We start from the raw sequence: 17,956 nt of genomic DNA, 5'->3' as shown, positions 1-17,956 counted from the left end.
CCCCGGGTAGTGAAAGGAAAACAAGCTCAGTTCTGTGAACCGAAGATAAAGACCGCAAAAGCAGAAGCACCCTCTGTCCTACACGTCCAAAATAAGCACACGCAGCACAGCGCTCTTCCCCGTGGGGACTTCCAGCAAAAAGCCCTGTGGTGGCTCTTCCCCCCTGGCTCTGCCTTGAGGGATCATCCACTCCTGGCACTCAGTTTCCTTCCCCTGGCTGTGCTCAGGAAGGCTACAAGGACTACCCGAAGTGGGGAGGAAGCTGACAAACATCCCCTGTTTCAGGGGAAGGAAAGGTGCCCACGCTGGTGACTCACGGCAAGTGCTTTGGAGCAGCAGCCCCGCTGAGGGCAGGAGCACTTTTGGTCCAAAACACCATCCCAGCCATGGCCATGGTGGCCCTGGGGGGGTTCTCTCCAGTGGGCAAGTTATCTCCCACTGTCTCCTTTCCCCCGAGTGCTCCTCTTGCTGCTGATGGAGCTCAGTCCCCTGCCACAGCTCGGCTGTACCCAGCCCCTGCTCCCCACGCAGAGATGTTCAGCAGAAAGACACCATTCCTTTGGGTTTTCAACACTCTCTGCCTTCCTGCTCCGAGCTGCCTCAAACCAGGACCGATTCCAGCAGCCCATAAAAACACAGCAACAAAAGGGGAAACAGGAAAAGAACAGGAAAAGGGCCAGAAGCTGAACTTAAAGCCACCATGAAAAAGGGGTGGTTTTGCCAAGATGCCAGGCCAGTGGCAACAGCTGAGGGCCTGTTTTCTCCCCGTCAGTTGCTGGGCTCCACAGCTGGGTTTTCCTGACACTCTGCTCCAGGTGTTTCAGCATGGAAAGCTGTGCCCCAGGGGAACAGCCCTGGAGCCAGTGCATCACCCAGCAGCAGGATGGGGCAGAGAGAAAGTGGGGCCACATCACCCCATATCTGCCTCTCGTAGGGATCTTACACCTCCTCCCTCAGGCTCTGTGGGTCCTGAGACCAACAGCAGCTCTGACCCTGTGTCTGTGTCCCAGAGGGGCTGCAGGGGGTATCCAAAGGCAGCCTTCTCCAGCCTGGCAGCTCAGGGAGAAGGGAAGCTGGCAGCTGGGTCACAGAGGCATCTTGTGACTCACAGGCAGTGAGTCAGTGGCTGGAGCAAGGATTAGGAGCTCAGTGCTCGGTCCAGGAACGAGACAGAGCAGATAAGCAGGATTCCTCCTCCATTTGCTCCTGGTTTGCTTTTAGAGAAAACTAAGAGCCTTCCCACATGGAGAGACTTTTTCGCTCTTTCTGTGGTTTGGAAATCAAAGACTCTGCATGGCCACTCCATCCCCAGCCTTCAATGGGCAGGATCAGACCCCTGAGGTGGTGAAACACAGGTGCTGGGGGATCAGGCTGACAGGGGGACTCTCCAGGGAAAAGCAAACTCCAGCCACAACAGGGATGACTGATGAACTGCAAACCCTGAGTTTCCTACACCCAGGAGCAGAGATGACCACCAGCCATTTGCACCCCATATGGAAACACCACCTCGTGTCCCCTCCCAGGGGACCTGCTGGGATGGGCTCTCCTCGCAGGCTATTCAAAGAAAACTGAGTGCAGCAGGTTTTGCTTCCTCTCTAAGTCGACGGGGAAAAAAAGATCCCGCCGACACAGCAGATCTGGCTCTTGCTCCACAGCCCTGAGCCCTGTGCTCGTGATGGCCCCGGCAGCATCCCTGCCCAGAGCCAACGCCTCCACAGGGGCAGGCTCGGAGCACAGGGATGCAGCCCCGCCACCGACTCGCCCACGGCCCCGGGGCATTACTGGAAGTGAAACCAGAACGACACGGCTGGTGAAAAACGGTGCATAAAAAATTAATGTAGGTACTGCTCTGCGAGGTTAAATAAAGATCGAGCGTCTCATCCCAAGTCATTTCTGCTCGGAACAAAAGGTTTGCATTTTACTGAGATGGAACAGAAAAATCTGCAAAAAAACCCTAACTGAAACAAGTTCAAAAACCGATTGATGTTTTTCTGGGTGTACAGTAGCACCTGGAAGTCACATGCAACATGACAGTTCCCCAGTGCCTCGTTCAAATGTGAATTAAAACACGAGGGGTGTCCTGAAGAGTTCCAGCCTACCTGACCTAATGCTACTCCATCAATTCCACCTCTGAAGCAGGGCTCTGGTGCAGCACATGTGTTATTTCTGCAGCAGCAACAGCTGCCAGGTGTATTGGGAAAGGGATGGAGATGGCACTCAGAAATTACGTTCCTTGAAACTGATTGGAATAGACGTGGCTAAAATGTCAGTTCTGGCTTCACACACGTTCACCAGGACACACAGACTTGTTCCTTGTGGCAGCTCCAGGGCAATGCTTGTCCTTTGCACGCGTCAGCACCTGCAAGTGACTCCATCTTCACAAAAGCCTTTACATTCCCTGAGACGCAAAACCTTGAACACTCTCCAGCTCTCAGCCCATGCGCCAGCCCAGACAGCCAAAAAATTTATCTTAAGAAGTATCAGCTGCAATAAAATCAGCCCTTTCTGTCAAACATGCCCCTTGCCCTGGCACATCCATGTCCTGCATGAATGAAGTGCTCACCTGGGCACACGCAAGGTGGGACATGCAGGAAGGGCAAAGCAAAGATCACAACTGCCAGATCCCACTGGCCCCACACTGATGTTCCCAGGGAGTTTCACCCCACAGTGTTCCCAAGCAGCCTGGTTAAACTGTAAATGTAAATGTCTGTGCAGTGACTCGCCTGCTGCAGCTTGCAGAGGGGAAAAGACAGCAAAGCCACATCTCCCTGGAATTTTGAAGGTGCACATACTGGGGGCTGTCCAAAAGCCACAGCCTTGCCTGGGCACACTCTGGCTGACAGAAACTGCTCCTTTCCCCTCCACTTCCATTTGAACAAGGTTAATTTCAAATTAGCTGAGACACATCCTGAGCTTAGATAAGCTGAACCGAAATAAACCCCAGTGCAATAAACGTGTCCACCCCTGTGTTTACTCTGCCTTACGTCAACTGGCATTCCCTCCACCAAACCCGGTGTGACTGAACATGGGCAAAGCTGACAAGCCCAGACCCTTAGGGGCCCCCTCCTCAAAATCCCATGGCCACAGCCATGGCAGAGGAGGATGCCTGGGGGGCTCTGCATGCCTGCAGGCCAGCCTGGCCCCGGGCACGCTCTGCCAGCCGGATCAATGGCACCACTGTGCCGCCGGGGCCGCAGAGGGGCTCGCAGCGCCGGTGGCACAGCGACGGGCTCGGCGATGGCTCGCTCTTTGTGTGCGTGTCTGCACCAGGGTGACCCAGTAAACAGCTGAAGCAGAGAAAATGCAGGAACAATCCAGGCAGAGAGGGGCTGACGGTGAAAGGACGGCAGGAATAAATGCGAGGCTTTGTTCTCCGGCCGTGCCCTCCGCGCCCAGCTCCCACCCCGGCCGGGATGACGCGCGGCTCCTCCATTTGCTGCTGGCATGTGCTTCCCGGGATCAGGGGATCAGCCGGGCTCGTCCCAGCCTCCTCCTGACACCCGCAGCCCCAGCGTGTCCCGGCACAGCCCAGCTGCGGGTTTCAGGCCATCCCCTTCGCTCCGCAGAGATTCTCCCCTGGCAGGGCATCCCGCTACTTGCTCCCCTCCCCGCGGCGCCCGTGGGGAGGTGGAAGAGGCAAGAGCAAGCACTTCTGCTTTGTAATCAACAAAATCTCACCTTGGGAGTATTACTTAAACAGGTGTCAACGAGGCAGGAGGTGCGACATGAGCAGGTGGCAACATGCCGGCACCTGGGGGGGGGAACGGGATGCTCCGCCAGCTCCGGGTGATTTCCACAGCTGAGGCAAATGAGATTTTACGATTAACTGGCACCTCTGGGGAGAAAACCACTGGAAAAAGATAATACTCCCGCTGTTGTCAAGTGCCAGAACACACGCACCGGGAGCCTCAGCAGTGAGGTTTGGCCCCGGGTCCTGCCCTGAGCGCTGAGTGTGCCAAATCTGCAGCACAAGGAATGCAGGTGTCTGGGCTGGGAGGACAAATTCCCTCCCCAGACCCGCAGCCCTGCTCTGTAGGTGCGGGTTTGGCCATGAATCACGTCGGAGCAGCTCCAACACCACACAGGTGCCTGTTCCTCCTGGCTACAGCACGTTCCCACCCCCACTCATCTGTTCCTGCCACCCTGCCCCCTTCATCCTCTGCCATTACCAGCCACAGGGAGCACTCCTGCAGCCCACCCTCCCATTTAATAAGGGTCACACCCTGGGATTCCCAAAAAGCTGAAGTGCACAGTGACAATGGGGCAGCATCAATGTGAAGAGGGCAGAGGTGCCCACTTTCCTTCCCTGACTCCTTTCCTTTGGTGTTCCCTGGATTAAGAGCAGTCAAGCCTCAAACAGCCCCATCCTCCCAGAGCTGACTTCTGCTGAGGAACACACCATAATCCATGGGAATGAGGACTGGGAGAGATGGAGTTTGTGGAATACCCCCCAAGAAGCACCTCGGGGAAGAAGTGTTTGTTATGACACTGGTGTGATCCATAGCTACGCTCTGAGTCACCCCAGCACTGCCAGGGAAGAACCAGCCAGGCCTGTCCCGTCTTCGTGCCAGTTCTCACTGTTGCAACCGGGACAGAATGGAGTAAAGCACATTGTCTGGAAATCCAGTAATCCCAGTGAGTGTCACCAGCAACGGGCACCGCCAACGCATCGCTCAGCACGGGGCTCCTGACCAGCAGAACTGCAGCTGCGACCAGATAGCCATGGAAAATATAACCAAAAGCAAACAAATAGCAGCTTTTGGAGGAAAGCTGGGCTGCTTTAAGGTGATAAACCAGCCTAAGCGTTGGCCTTGCCCTGGAGGGTCTGCAGTGCTTGTTGGGGTCACAGCATGGGAGGGGTGGGGTGACACCATCAGCCTCAGCTCCCAGGCTCTGCTGCTGCTCCAGTGCACAGAGCCAGACCTTGCCAGCAGCAGGCCACCAACTGAGCCTTTTAGACAGTCTCTGACCAAAATGCCCCGTGTTTCAGCCTAAACTGGAAGGTGAGGTTCTGAACCCCCCAGCCACATGAAGGTGCTGCTTCAGCATCCTTATTGACTTCCCACAGCTGAGCTTTGCCCCTGCCAGTCCCAGGCAAGATGCTTTGCTTTGCCCAGCTTGGCTAAACCCTGGTTTCCTGAAGTCAGCTCCCAACTCCTAGAGGTGAACCCAAAGCAAACACATAATTTCACAAACACACACTGGCTGGAGCAGGAGCCTGGGGCAGGCTCTCAGCTTGAGAGTCTCCATGGAGACCCAACCGCTGCAAGGAGCGGGGAAAGGCTGCGTGGTTTTGCTCCATCACATGAAAAGAAGTTCTGGTAAGATGAGTAGCGAGCCCTTTGCAAAGCAGTTTCCACACAAGCCCTCAGTTCAGCTGCTGGACTGTGGTTAGCAGAAAGCAAAGCCGCTCTAAAAATAATGTCTCAGCATTGCAGATGAAGTTGCCTCTGATGAGTTTCCTCTCCAATCTGCTCTGTTTGCAAGTTAGACCAACTTTTTTCTCCCTCCCATTGACTCCGAGGACTCAGCTGGTGCCTGGCAGCCGGAGCCATCCCCATCCTGCCTCTGCTGAGCCCAGGGCTCCCCAGGCAGCTGCTCCCAGCACCCCACATGAGGAGGGAAGACGCCCTTTCTCGTCCCAGCATGTTTCTGACAGCAGAGCTCATCCAAATACCAACGGTGTAATGAAAACAAACTGCTGTGGGGCCAGCCGAGGCAAACGGGCCACGCCAGGAGCCTCTGCCTGTGCCTAATCTCCAGTGACATTCAGCTGTCACATAACTCCTGACCCTCAGGTAGAGGGAACTCGGCGTTATCTAATGTAAAAGTGCTGCCCTACAAGAACCCGCGCCAACACAGCCCCGGGAATGTAACCGAAAACCGGAGAGGTGATTTGCATGACATCACAAAAACAAACCCAAAGCAGGTGAGGGACGGAGGTCTGGGGAGCTGCAGTCACCACTTCAGTGCACCAGAGGAGAGCAGCGTTTGCTCAGCACAGCCCACGCGGCCACGTGCTGAGAATTGGGAAAGGACTTTCCCGGCACCTCTGGCAGAGCTGTTCCCAGGTGCTAAGGGAACAAAAGGCCCATCCACAAGGGCCCTTCTGCAAACCCCCTGTGCCAACCCAGTGCCCAGAGCAGCCCTTGCAGCTCTGGCCCTGCTCAGACCCCCTCCCCGTGACTCCCTTCAGGCGGCCAACCTGCCCGCCCGAGGAGCGGCTGCGATTACTGGGATTACTGGGATTGCTGGGATTAGTGCTCCGTGCCGAGCTCAGCACTCCCTTTCCCTAACGACTCAGGAGCAAAGTCCAAATGCATCGTTACTGGGGCTGCTGTGACGTGCAGGTGAGTCCCCACCTGGGCACTGAGACACCTGATAACTGGAGTATCCAAACATCCCTTGTCCTGCTGTCCTTGCTCTGCTGCTGGTGTTCCCAGGAATGCTCCAGCCAGAGGCTGCCACACAGTTTCAGCATGATGCTTCTTCCTGGGCACCAAACCCCACTGCCAGCCTCACCTTTCAGCCCACACATGCTTCTCTCTGCAAAACAAAGATCCCAGAGAGCCCTGGAACAACAGACACACATTTGGGACCAGCCACGGGTGCCGCAGTGGGATCTAACCCACACAAACATCACGAGATGAGCACATTAACCTGTAAAAGGAGCGAGTCCCACAACTCAACTCTTCCTCCTCAAGGCCAAAGGAATGTTCCAAACCCCAATCCTCCTCGCCCAGACCCCGCAGGTGCCATCCCACCAAAGCAATGCACAAACCCTGACTGGCCATGAGCTGTGCTCGAGCCCCCCGGGGCCCCCCGCCAGCAGCTCAGCCAGCTTTGTATCCAAATCCTGCTCCTTAGCAACCACATTTTTTTCCCCCCTCTTGCTGAGTCCGTGGGAGATGAAGAAATATTTGAGAACTGAGACAGCCCCGCTGCAAGGATATATTTAAATAAAAGGAGCATGGACGTTTGAAAGGCAGTCATTAGGCAGCTCTGGAGATAAGGGCATCAGAGAAAGTGTGAGCAGGGCATACCCAGCCTTTAAATGTGGTCTGGAGTGACCTAAATAAGCTCTTTCCTCCTTCAATTACACTCCCCTCGGGGGACACAGTGGCTGGTTAGAGCTGGAAAGGGAGATGGAGGAGCTGCTGGCCAGAGCAGCTCAGGGGGCCCTAAAAACAGGTCATGCTCTGGCCCTAAGAGTGGGGTGGTCACAGCCAGATCCCAAATCCCAAACAGTGGTGGGTGCTAAATGAGACCCATCCCTGCAGGCACAGCTGGCCTGATGCTCCTTTTGCTCATCACACCCCAAAGCCAGGCCCAGGGAAGTGGGGAAATACTCCAAGATTGCATTTACTTGCCCCTGCCTGGTGATGCCACCCCGAGAGCCAGAAAAAAAGAGGCTGCAGTGGAGCATTAGTCTGATCTGGGCCAGGGGGCTGAAGCTGAGTGATGCTGAAGCACAGGGCTGGCCTGGGGGGTGGTTTGCCCATTCAGCCTGTGAACAACCACAGATTTCAGTTTCCAGGGCTGCCAGTCTGGTACTAAATCCACTAAAACCTGAGTGAGACCCCAGTATGGGAATCCCCACCCTTATGGAAACATGGCACAGCAGCCTCTGAGTAAAACAATTATTACACAAACACATTTGGAAGCTTCTCTCCAACCATATCAAGCAATAATAATTAAAAAAAACCCTCCCACCCTCTGTTATTCCCACCCTGCATCAGCCACCAACAATCAGCATCCCAGCCTGCTCCAGGCCTCACCACCAAACCTCTCTGGAAGGGAGCCAGAAGGTAGGTCCCCATCCAAGAAATACCAACAGATGATGTTCATCTGGGAAATTGCAAGGGACATATCAGGTTGTGCCTGGGGGAGGAGAACAGGCTGGGAGAAAAGGATCTTATTCCAAAGGCACCATAGGAAGTGAAAAGAAAATGGCTTTTAAGAGATATCTTTGCCTCTCCCTCACAGCTGTAAAGAACAAGCACTGACCTACAAGGCATCTGGGCTGAGCAATTCAAGTTTTCAAGGATTCATTTAGCAACTGAAAATCTCCTAATTGTTCAGAAAACAAACACAGCCAGAATTACAAGGACTTTTTTTATAAGGGCTTTTTTTATGAGTCAGCCCAGCCTCCTCAGAGGTTCAGCAACATCAGCTGCATGAAAGTTTCAGTCTGTGTCATCTGCAGTGGTGTTTTGGGCCATTCCTAGCCAGCAGGACCAGGAGGGCCACCAAATTCACTCTGTGGCTCCTGCTGGACTGGAAGGATTGATACTCACTGCTGAATATGGAATGTATTGGAACTGAAAAGGTCAAAACAAAAGGTCTGCAAAACTGCTCTGTCAAACCCCCACTTGAGACAGTCGGTTTAAGTTTTCCATCCCCCGTGGTTCAAATCCTGGTGAGAACACTTGGCTCACAGTGATGCCTGCTGATCGATACCGTTGCTGTGGGATACAGGCAAAGTCTTCCCTGCTGCCATCCCCTGGGGGCTCAGCGAGGACCAGAGAGAGCCACGTTCCCTGCAGCCTGCCCAGCAGCTTTCCAGGGATCCTCCATTCCCTGTGGGACCAGCCTGTCCACCCACGAGCTCTGCCAAAATCCAGCACAGCTCCCTTTGGCTGAGGTGACAAAGGTCCCACAGTGTCCCAGGGACTGTCACTGGGGCTCAGCAAAACACTGATGGTCCCTGGGGGATCTTATTCAAATAATCTGCCTTCTCCTCTCAGTGTGCATCTACAGCTCTGCCTGAGGATTGCAACCCCACCAGGCCGCCACAGTTGTCACAACAGTGACACATTTTTTCCTCTCCCCGCTCATGCAATGAACACCCTGTGCCTCCCAAAGCTGCTCAGGAGGCCACGGGTCACAGTGCACCCCTCTGGGCCGCCCCTTTTCTCACCATCACTTGGAAATAGGAAAAAAGAAGGAATTTCTGTTCAGGACTGGGAGGAAATCCCGAGTGAGCTGCTGGGGCTGTGCTCTGACCATTCCCCAGCACAAACCCACGTACAGGCCAGGGCAGAAACGTGGGCACAGACAGCTCGGGAGGAGCTCTGGCTGGCAGCTGTGCCCGTGCCATGCTCAGGTGAGCGGGGTTTGCTCAGGGCCAGTGGGGGCCATGCATAAAACATGAGCCTCCCTCAGCACCATCACTTTTCCCTCACAGCCGCATCGCCCAAGATGCTCCAAAGCCTCTCCTGAGCTCCAGAGCCTCCTCCAGGCGGGGCACATTGTGCCAGGCAGGCTGTCCCCTGGGAAGAAAGGGGCAGCACGCTGCATCACCCCCTCTTTTCCCTCTTTTTCCTCCCCCTGCTCCTGCTCTCCCCGCCAAAAGCGCGGCCCCTCAGCCTCCCGGAGCGCCGCGGGCCGAGGCTGGACTTCCTGCCAGGCATAACACGAACCAGATGATGTACTGCGAAGCATGTCAGTACGCCCACCCCCAGGAGAGACGGGCGGGGAGGGGAGAGGGGGGAAAACAAGCTGGATGGAGCTTTCATGAACTCTCACAGAGCTGATGAGCTCTGCCACCAGGCCAGAGGTGAAGCGGGAGAGCCGGAGCCTGAGCTCATCCCTTCCTGACCAGGACTTTCCATCACAGGTTGTGGGGTTGATTGTTTGGCAGAAGGAGCCACTGCCCTCCCCGAAACGCTGGCTGCCCTCAGCGGATATCTGTACAGCAACTAGAGAGGCTTTAGTGGCGATTCCCCCCCTCCACCGCCCCCATTCCAGCGGGAAGCATCCAGAGCAGCACATCTGCAGCTGGCTCTAAATCCCAGCAAAGCCAGACTTGCTGACCCTCGCTGGTATTAACCCCTGCACCGCCAGGGCTGCGACTTCTGAGCAGCAAAACCTTCCTCCCGCTGAGCTCCTCCTGACACACCGTTTGCTCCCAATCAGCGACACTCCCACCACACCGATGACGATCATCCATTACTAAGATAAAAGGCCCAGCTCTGACTCAGATTATTTCGGGTGCCTCCACATACAACTGCCATCAACAAAGCACTCGGGCCTCGCTGGGACCAGCCTGACTTTGAGCCACCCGAGGCTGAACCCAAACAAGCACAAATATTTTTGCATCCTCCAGGAAAGTCCTCCCAATGCCCGTAACCTTCCCAGAGGACACTTTTGTGGTTTGGACAAGCCTGAAGCCTTTACAAACAGCTCAGATCTGAGCAGACTCCTGCCTCCCGCAGCCAGAGTCTCAAATTAAATATTAAAAGCCCGAAGTTTCAACAATCTGCCCCTTTCCCTGGGTGCCTGGAGGGAGAGCATCTGGTTTCTCCCTACAGAGCCTGGCAGCTGCCTGCCAGTCCCCAGGGGCACAGGGACTCACAGCAAAAAAAGCCAAGCAGGGACACCCATTTGTTCAATAAAAAGAAACACCTAAAGCACCTGGAGGGGCCTACAAGAAGGCTGGTGAGACTTTTGCAAGGGCATGGAGTGGTAGGATTTAAGCTGAAGGAGGGTAGATTTAGATTAGATATTAGGAAGAAATTCTCTGTGAGGCTGGTGAGGCACCGGCACAGGGTGCCCAGAGAAGCGGTGGCTGCCCCATCCCTGGAAGCGTTCCAGGCCAGGCTGGACGGTGCTTGGAGCAGCCTGGGGTAGTGGAAAGCGTCCCTGCCCATGGCAGGGATGGGGAAAGATGATTTTTACGGTCCCTTCGAGCCCAAACCGCTCCGTGATTCCATGAAACAGAATTCTGCGAAACACTCTGCGGATGCCCACAAACTCCGGGCCAGCCCTACCCGCGCTGCCAGCGAGGCGGAGCCCCCCCAAACCCGCGAGGGGCGCGCAGCGGGGCCCGGCCCGCGCCCCAAACCCCGCATCCCCGCACTCACCTCCAGCGGCGGCAGGTCGGGGTCGAGCTGCGTGAAGCTGTGCAGCACCACGGGGCTGCTCTCGCCGGCCACCTCCAGCCTGACGCCGCCCCAGAGGCTCCGCGCCCGCCGGCAGCCCTCGAACATCCTCTCGGGGCCGGCGGGGACATGGTGCGGCGGGGCCCGGCGGCGGCTCACCATCGGCGGGGCCGCCGCATCCCCGGCCCCGCAACCCGCCGCCGGCCCCGCCAGCCCCCCCGGCTGCCCGGGGAGCCGCAGCGGGGACGTGGGGGCGATGCTCAGGGGGGAGCCGCGGCGGAGCGGAGCGGTGCGGAGCGGTGCGGGAGCGCCCGCAGCAGCGGGGCAGGCGCCGGGAGCCCGCGGCCGCCCCCGCGCCGAAACAGCGGCCTGATGTCACGGCGGGGCCGGGACGGAGCTCGGCTGTAAAGCAGGCACTGGATTTCCTCCCGCAGCCTCCGCCCGCCCCCGGGGGCCGGCCCGGCGCGGCTCGGCCCCCTCGGGGAGGGGGGACGGGGACACGGGAGGCGTGAAAAGCCCCGAGGCCGCACAAAGGGGCGGCCGGCGGGAGGAGGATGCTCGGGGGGCTGCGGGGGTGGCCAGAGCTCCAGTCCCAGCTGGGCGGGGGAAACGCCGGGGTGTTTCCATTGATGGGAAAGGCACACAGGTGACAACGGCTCTGGGAGGGGATCTTTGTGTCACCAGGTGCTCGTGAAGCACCTGGGGTTCACGCACCGCTAGCCAAAGAAAAAGTGTTAACTGCGAGCGCGTGAACACCACCAGCACGTGTTTTCATCTGGGCATTATCTCAGCCCGGGAGCTCAGCCCCCACCAGCAGTGCTCAGCCTCTCGCTGGCCACAGCTGGGCTTGGTGACGCGGTCACAGCCCTGCGGGGCAGCAGGCGGTGTCCCCTGCGGGATGAAGCGATGTGACCCACGTGAGTCAGTGCCAGGCCCCCCACACACAGGCAAAGGGGGGATTTGGGACCAGGGCACCTGCTCTGGGCCCAGCAGGGACTCTGGGAAAGCAAAACGAGCCTGGGGGACAGCAGGGCTGCAGATCCCACTTTAGAGAACCCCTGCGACATAATTTTGTTTTCAGAGGCAGAGAGAAACGGGCAGAACTGTTTGTCATTCATCAGCCCCCTGCGCTGAGCACTGCGTGCTCCAGCTCTCCCCTGCTCTTCCCCTTCCCTCCTCACACACTGCTCAGAAACTGCATCACAGGGTCCGGGCAGTTGTTGCTGACACCACCAAAACCCGGACTTTCATGCCTCAGCTCCCTCTGCAGCTGAAATAACATCGGCCTCCCAGGGCCTTCCAGCCCTGCAGCTTTATTTCCAGTGAGGATGGAGCCAAGGCTCCCATGTCCAGCTCTGCCCAGGGCACCAGCAGCTCCTGCCCGGGCAGGAAGGGATTAACAAAGCTGCCAGGCTGTGATAGGCTTCCAACTGGAAAGTTTACCAGGCAGAAGGATGAGCCAGGACAACGTGGGCTATTGTCCTGCTTTATCTGGAGCCAAAGAGGTCAAAGGGGACTTCCTGGACATCCTGGGAAAGGGGACCCAGCCCAGCAGCAGGGCCTTGCACTGCCCGTGGCAGCCCCACATCTCTGGGGGCAATACACACTTTAAGCCTGCCCAGGCACAGAGATCCAGCCCTGATCCCTGCCCAGGTCACCCCGCAGTGCCAGGTGGGTCACTGCAGCTCTCTCCACCGCAGAAGGATGTGATGCTGCTCCCTGCAGAGGTGTCCCCAGCCCCACTGACACGTCATGCAGGAACCACGTGGCACTGCAAGATGTGCTGTGAAACTCAGTGCCGTGCATCCCTTTGCTCAGGACACGCTAAAATCAGAGGCAGGGACCTGTTTTCCAGCAGAAATCAGTGCTGCCTCTCTGGGCTGCGAAATATTTGGGAGGGAGACTCTGCTTTGCTTCGTTTTTGAGTCTTAGGGCAGAATAATCACAGCCCACCCCTGGAATCGCTTGGCACGGCTCGAGGGCACACAACAAACAACAGCAGCACTCATTTTCAGCTGGCAGAGCCCTCCCAGAGCCTCCAGCTTCGTCTGACCTCTGCAGAAAGATGCAGCTCTGTTTGATGGGCAATTTTCACCATCCCTCGGTTGACCACTAAAGATGGTTTCAGGGGAAAAACACTTCTGATAATGGATAATAAATAATATAAGGCAGGAAGGCAACTGCAGGGGTTTAAAAATAGCCAGTCAGTTTCCTTTCTCCTCTCTTGGGAACCTTCTGGGTCTGAAAAGCAAAACACTCAAAGCAGGGTCAGGAGCCCAAGTTCAGGATGTTTGCTCTGCGTAGCTAACCCCAAACACTCAGCTGTCAGGGGCAAGGCTCTTGAAAATCATGAGATTCAAAACAAATAACTTTTCAGGGCTTCTTATTTGCCTCTAAGCACACAGGTGAAAGGGAACAGGCAGCATCACAGCCTCAGGATCCCCTCCTTGAAGGTCAAGAAATTGTTGCAAAATGTGATTAATTGACATGCACGTGACTTCAGGGATTTAAGAAAACGATCAATGCTTGAATGACTCATTAAAAAAATATACTGCCAATTTGCTCTTGGCAAACTCAGCAAGAAACTTTTCACAACGCACTGAGCTTTTCCTTGGCATCTGTAAATGTCCCATTGACTCTGGCAGGCCCAAGAATTGGGTGCTGTGGGAAATCCACCAATTTTTGTCTTTCCACCACTCTGAAATCAGCTCTTGGCTGGATAAACACAAACCCACACAGCCAACACCGGAGCAGCTCTGCTCCTCTGCCGCAGTCTCCAGCCTTTCCTGCAGGGTCAATAACTTGGAGAGGGTAACACAGAGAAGCTTTTGGAAACTTAAAGCCAGTTTTCTGGTCTGGGAATCAATTTGGGTCAATCTGTTATAGTCAGGACCTGCAGATTCAGACCTCAGTTAATAACTGGGCTCAGCCTGGACCCCGAGTTGTCTCTCCCCAGCAAGTGGTGTCTGAGCATTCCCTCAGCTGCATCCTCCAGTCCTCCTTTGCTTTCATCTCCCTGCTCTGCTGCTCAGTGGGGCTTTCCAGCATCTTTCCTACAGGGCAAAACTCACAGTGACCCAGTTCCTGCGCTCAGTGTTGCTGTGGGTTTGTTTTTTTTTTTTTTTTTGCCATCAAGTGAGGCTGCCCACCCCAAAGCATGGCTCGCAAACACTTCCACAGGAGCTGCTCCTGCCTGGCATCAGCTGCAAACAACCCAGTGCTCCTGCCACCACCCTCAGGGCAGTGCCAGCACCCCCAGGGCACTGCCAGCACCCCGACAAACCCGTACTCCCTGTGAGCCTCAGTGAAACCACAGCGGGACCGATGCCAAGAGCTGATCTCAGCCCTGAGCAGAGAAAGCAGGAATCACCCTCACCACCTCTAACTGAGCCCCTCTGGAGCATCACACACCTCCAGCTTTCACTGTTGGACCAGCAAGGGACCCAGGACCCAAACCAGCAGCCTCTGAGGGGAACTGGGCTGCTTTATGTGGGAGTTGCAACATTATCCGGCCTCTGTCCCAGCTCTGGCACCAGCTCACAAGGCGAGTCTGTGTCAGGCTCTGACATGGGGCCCTTAGCACTTCCTTCTATTGTGCAGCTGGGGAAGCCCTTTTTCTTGCTGTTTTCAAGGCATTTTGGAGGAAAAGTGCTACCTAGTTACAAGAATTACTAACTGGAGGTTAGGCATTATGTGCTAGATCAAAATCTTTTGGGCATTCCAATTTTAATTGGAAAAGACTTTTGTTTTCACTGCTCAGGCTCAGCTGGAAGGTTATTTTATAAGAAATAATAATAATAATAATAATAATAATAAAACAGTAAACAACCAGTACTATCTCTTCCACTTCAGGATGAGGGGGAAAGCTTGTGCAAGAAGGGAAAATTACGTCACTGCTCTGTCCATACAATCTGTACAGAGATGTGAGATTGGGTCCCCACAAATCTGGGGGCCAACAGATCTCAGACCCTCACAGATCCAGTTCTCACTCCCAGAGTGATCAATGCCCTGATTTAACCAGATTTTAGATGAGAGCCACCCACCACTTGCCACAGCTTACAGCAGGCATGGATTTTAGGAGATTCTCTGCCGAGTATTTCAGATCCAGGGCAGTTGGGTCACTCTGCCTCCAGGTTTTGGGCGTTTTTTGGGGCTGTTTTTGACAGATCAGGCACTGTGAACCCTGTGCTGGCAGGGAGGAAGGCTGGCTTGGGCTCTCCTGCCCGTTGTGCCCCTTGTGCCAGGGACAGCTGTTCCCCAGCTGCAGCACCCCCCGCTCCCCTCAGCCCCCCATGGGCAGCCGGGTTAATTCGGGAGCACAGCTCTCCTCCACACCAAGCATTAACACAGCCAAGCAAGCCCCTAATTACTGTCAGCTCCTAGCAGAGGAAGCACAGCAAATCCCCGGGCAATCAGGATCTAAGAGTCTCCATCCAGCTATTCTGTGTTTCATTTCCTGCAGCCCCCGTGCTACGGCAGCTCCTGCCGAGGCTGCCGGCTCCTGAAGCTCAGCAATTATTCCACAAGCCTTGGAGACTCAAGAGCTTGCAGGAATATTTCCCCTCCATCCTACTCCTTACACCACCCCCTTGGCCGTAGCAGAATCACAGATTTTTTTGGGGGGGTTGGGTTTTTTAGATTCCAACAGGTTTGGGTTGAAAGGGACCTAAAAGATTGTCTCGTTCAACCCCTGCCGTGGACAGGGACAGCTTCCACTGTCCCAGGTTGCTCCAAGCCTGGCCTGGAACACTTCCAGGGATCCAGGGGCAGCCACAGCATCCCTGGAAAACCTGTGCCAGGGTTTCACCACCCTCACAGGGTGCATTTCTTCCTAATATCTAATCTAAATCCACTCTCCTTCTTTTTAAAGCCATTGCTCCTTGTCCTGTCACTCCAGACCCTTGTTCAAAGTCCCTCTCCAGCTCTCTTGAAGCCACTTTGTGCTCTGGGTTGCTAAGATTGCCCCAGAACCTTCTCTTCTCCAGGCAATTTATCAGGTATTTGAGGAGCTTCCATTAGGGCAGCAAGCAACAACACAAACATCTGTTTTCCAAACTTTCTGACCTCTAAAATCCCACCAGAACAAGGCCAACATGTGAGGTGGGGGGAGACCAAGCCACTTTCTCAGAAAGAAGCAACCACAGCACACTTCAAGCAGGCACCTGGATTCCTTCACAGCAAAGAAGAAAACACTCAGAAAAATAAGAGGCAAGATACAACTATTAATGTCAAAATGTGCCCACAAAGCTGAAGACAGCAGAGCCCAAGGTGTGAAAAGCACCGAGAGACCTCAGGGCACTGCTGGCAGGGGGATGCAGGGACCAAAGCTCATGGTCACAAGACACCCAGTGAGTTTTGTTAGGGACATCCCCACACCGGGAGGACGCTGCAGCTCCTGGTGGCAGCGTTTTCCCTTTTCCCACGTGGCTCTCCCCGGAGTGCAGAGTTCAGCAGGCTTTAAGCTGCTGCAGACACACCAGAGCTCCTCTGATAAGGACCATTATTTCTTGAGCTGTTTGTCTTTAAAGGCAGCTTTTATCTTCCTATCACCTTTCTGCCAGAGTGTTTCAGTCAGCTCTTTCAAGAAATACCACCTAAGGTGCCTGCAACCAAAAGGAAAACAGGAAAAACATTTCTCCCTGTTGCTTAGCAATCAGTGTGTGGCGGGTTCAAGCCTCCCAGGTGCTCCGTTATTTTAATTTCCATCCTTGCTTGCTTGGCTTCTCTGCAGAACAGCCAGGGAAAGGAAAACCACTGGTGGAAAAGAGGGGAAAGGTTATGGAGCCACAAAAAAATTGCAGGGAAAGGTGGGAATAGGTGTAGCCCCTCAGGATAAGGGGAACTTAGTTCTGAAATCAAGCCATTCCTTCTCATCTGCCAGAAAAATTGAATGAAATAGTGAGATTTCATTTTATATTGAAAACACACATCCACCGCCTGGGTGGATACAGAGCAGAGCAAAGCTCTGGCTCTGCTCACCTTTCAAAAACACATCCAAGGGCAGGCAGCACAATTTTCCACCCACAACAACCAGCCAGAATGACACGTTCAGCTGAATCGTGTAAAAGGAGAATCCCAGAAACACGAGGCTCTGGAAACTGATCCACGGAGAAATCCCAGTGGATAACAGGGAAACTTTGCTTGGCAGAGCAGCTCTTCCTCCTCCTCCTCCTCAGCTCCTGCCCCAGCCCAAGCTCCAGCCCTGGTGGGCTGTGCTGCTGCAGGGACAGGTACACCCACCTCACCTGAGCCAGGCACACAGGTGGGGAGCTGGGACTGGCCTGTGCATCCAGCCAGGAGAGCAGCTTTGTTCCAGCTTTATTCCCACTGCCTCTCCTGCGCTAGGGAAGGCCAGGAGAGGCTCCCCCTGCCCCCTGCACGTGCAGGGCATCCCCTGGGGACTGCTGTGACCCCACTCTGCTCGTTCTCGTCTGTGTCACCAGCCCAGCACGCTCAGACTCAGCTCCCTGAACGTGAGCAGCACCATTCACTGCCCTGCTGCTGGAAGGACGTGCCTGGACACACACAGGGGAGGGAATGAGGCCACAGAACTGCTGAGAAGTCCAAGAGAAAAGTGATGCCACAGCACAGGCACAGGGAAGAAGCACATGGAGTTGATCGCTTGCACAAGATTATATTATATCATATCATATCCAAAGGCCAGCTTAAAAATGGAGCCAAACAGGTTGCAAGGTGCTGAGTTGATCTGAAGAGATCCAGGTAGGCAAATAAAACAGATTTGCACAAAGTTATCCCAGTATAGGAATCAGGTGGAACAGATTTAAATGCCAGGTCATGGGGATAAACGAAGCAACAGGAAAGTTACACACGCACCACGTTAATAACATCAATAAATAACTGAGATTACTGAAAATAAGAAACCCAGTTAAACAGGAACAGAGCCCCTTAAGAGGGGATATGAAAAGGATGTTCCAACAATGGTCCTGTATCTCCTCTGACCGCACAAACGTCAGGGAAAGCATAAATCAAAACCCAGACGCGTCGGGAAGCTGCAGGAAAGCTTGATCTGAAGTGAGGAGTGAAACCTTGGAGCCAGGCTCCAGCAGAGTGAA

General features: G+C 55.0%; 1 protein-coding gene across 4 annotated transcripts in view; it reads right to left on the bottom strand.

Annotated features, from left to right (window-relative positions):
- The window catches only part of RALGDS (ral guanine nucleotide dissociation stimulator), a 57,194-nt gene that overhangs the window by 12,654 nt on the left and 26,584 nt on the right, over positions 1–17,956 (bottom strand). For 2 of the 4 annotated variants that reach the window (XM_053961856.1, XM_053961857.1), the window contains exon 1: positions 10,866–11,129. The exons of 1 other annotated variant lie outside the window; for it this stretch is intronic. In XM_053961856.1, the coding sequence (XP_053817831.1) occupies positions 10,866–11,045 (180 nt within the window). In that variant the 5' untranslated portion in view covers positions 11,046–11,129. Of the gene's footprint in view, positions 1–10,865; positions 11,130–17,956 lie in introns of those variants that run through there. One more of the 4 variants, XM_053961855.1, reaches the window with a different exon arrangement.

This window comes from Vidua chalybeata, chromosome 21, assembly GCF_026979565.1.
Source record: "Vidua chalybeata isolate OUT-0048 chromosome 21, bVidCha1 merged haplotype, whole genome shotgun sequence".
Taxonomy (NCBI): Eukaryota; Metazoa; Chordata; class Aves; order Passeriformes; family Viduidae; genus Vidua; species Vidua chalybeata.
The sequence above is the reverse complement of the archived record's forward strand: the minus strand, read 5'-3'. Positions and strand labels throughout refer to the sequence as shown.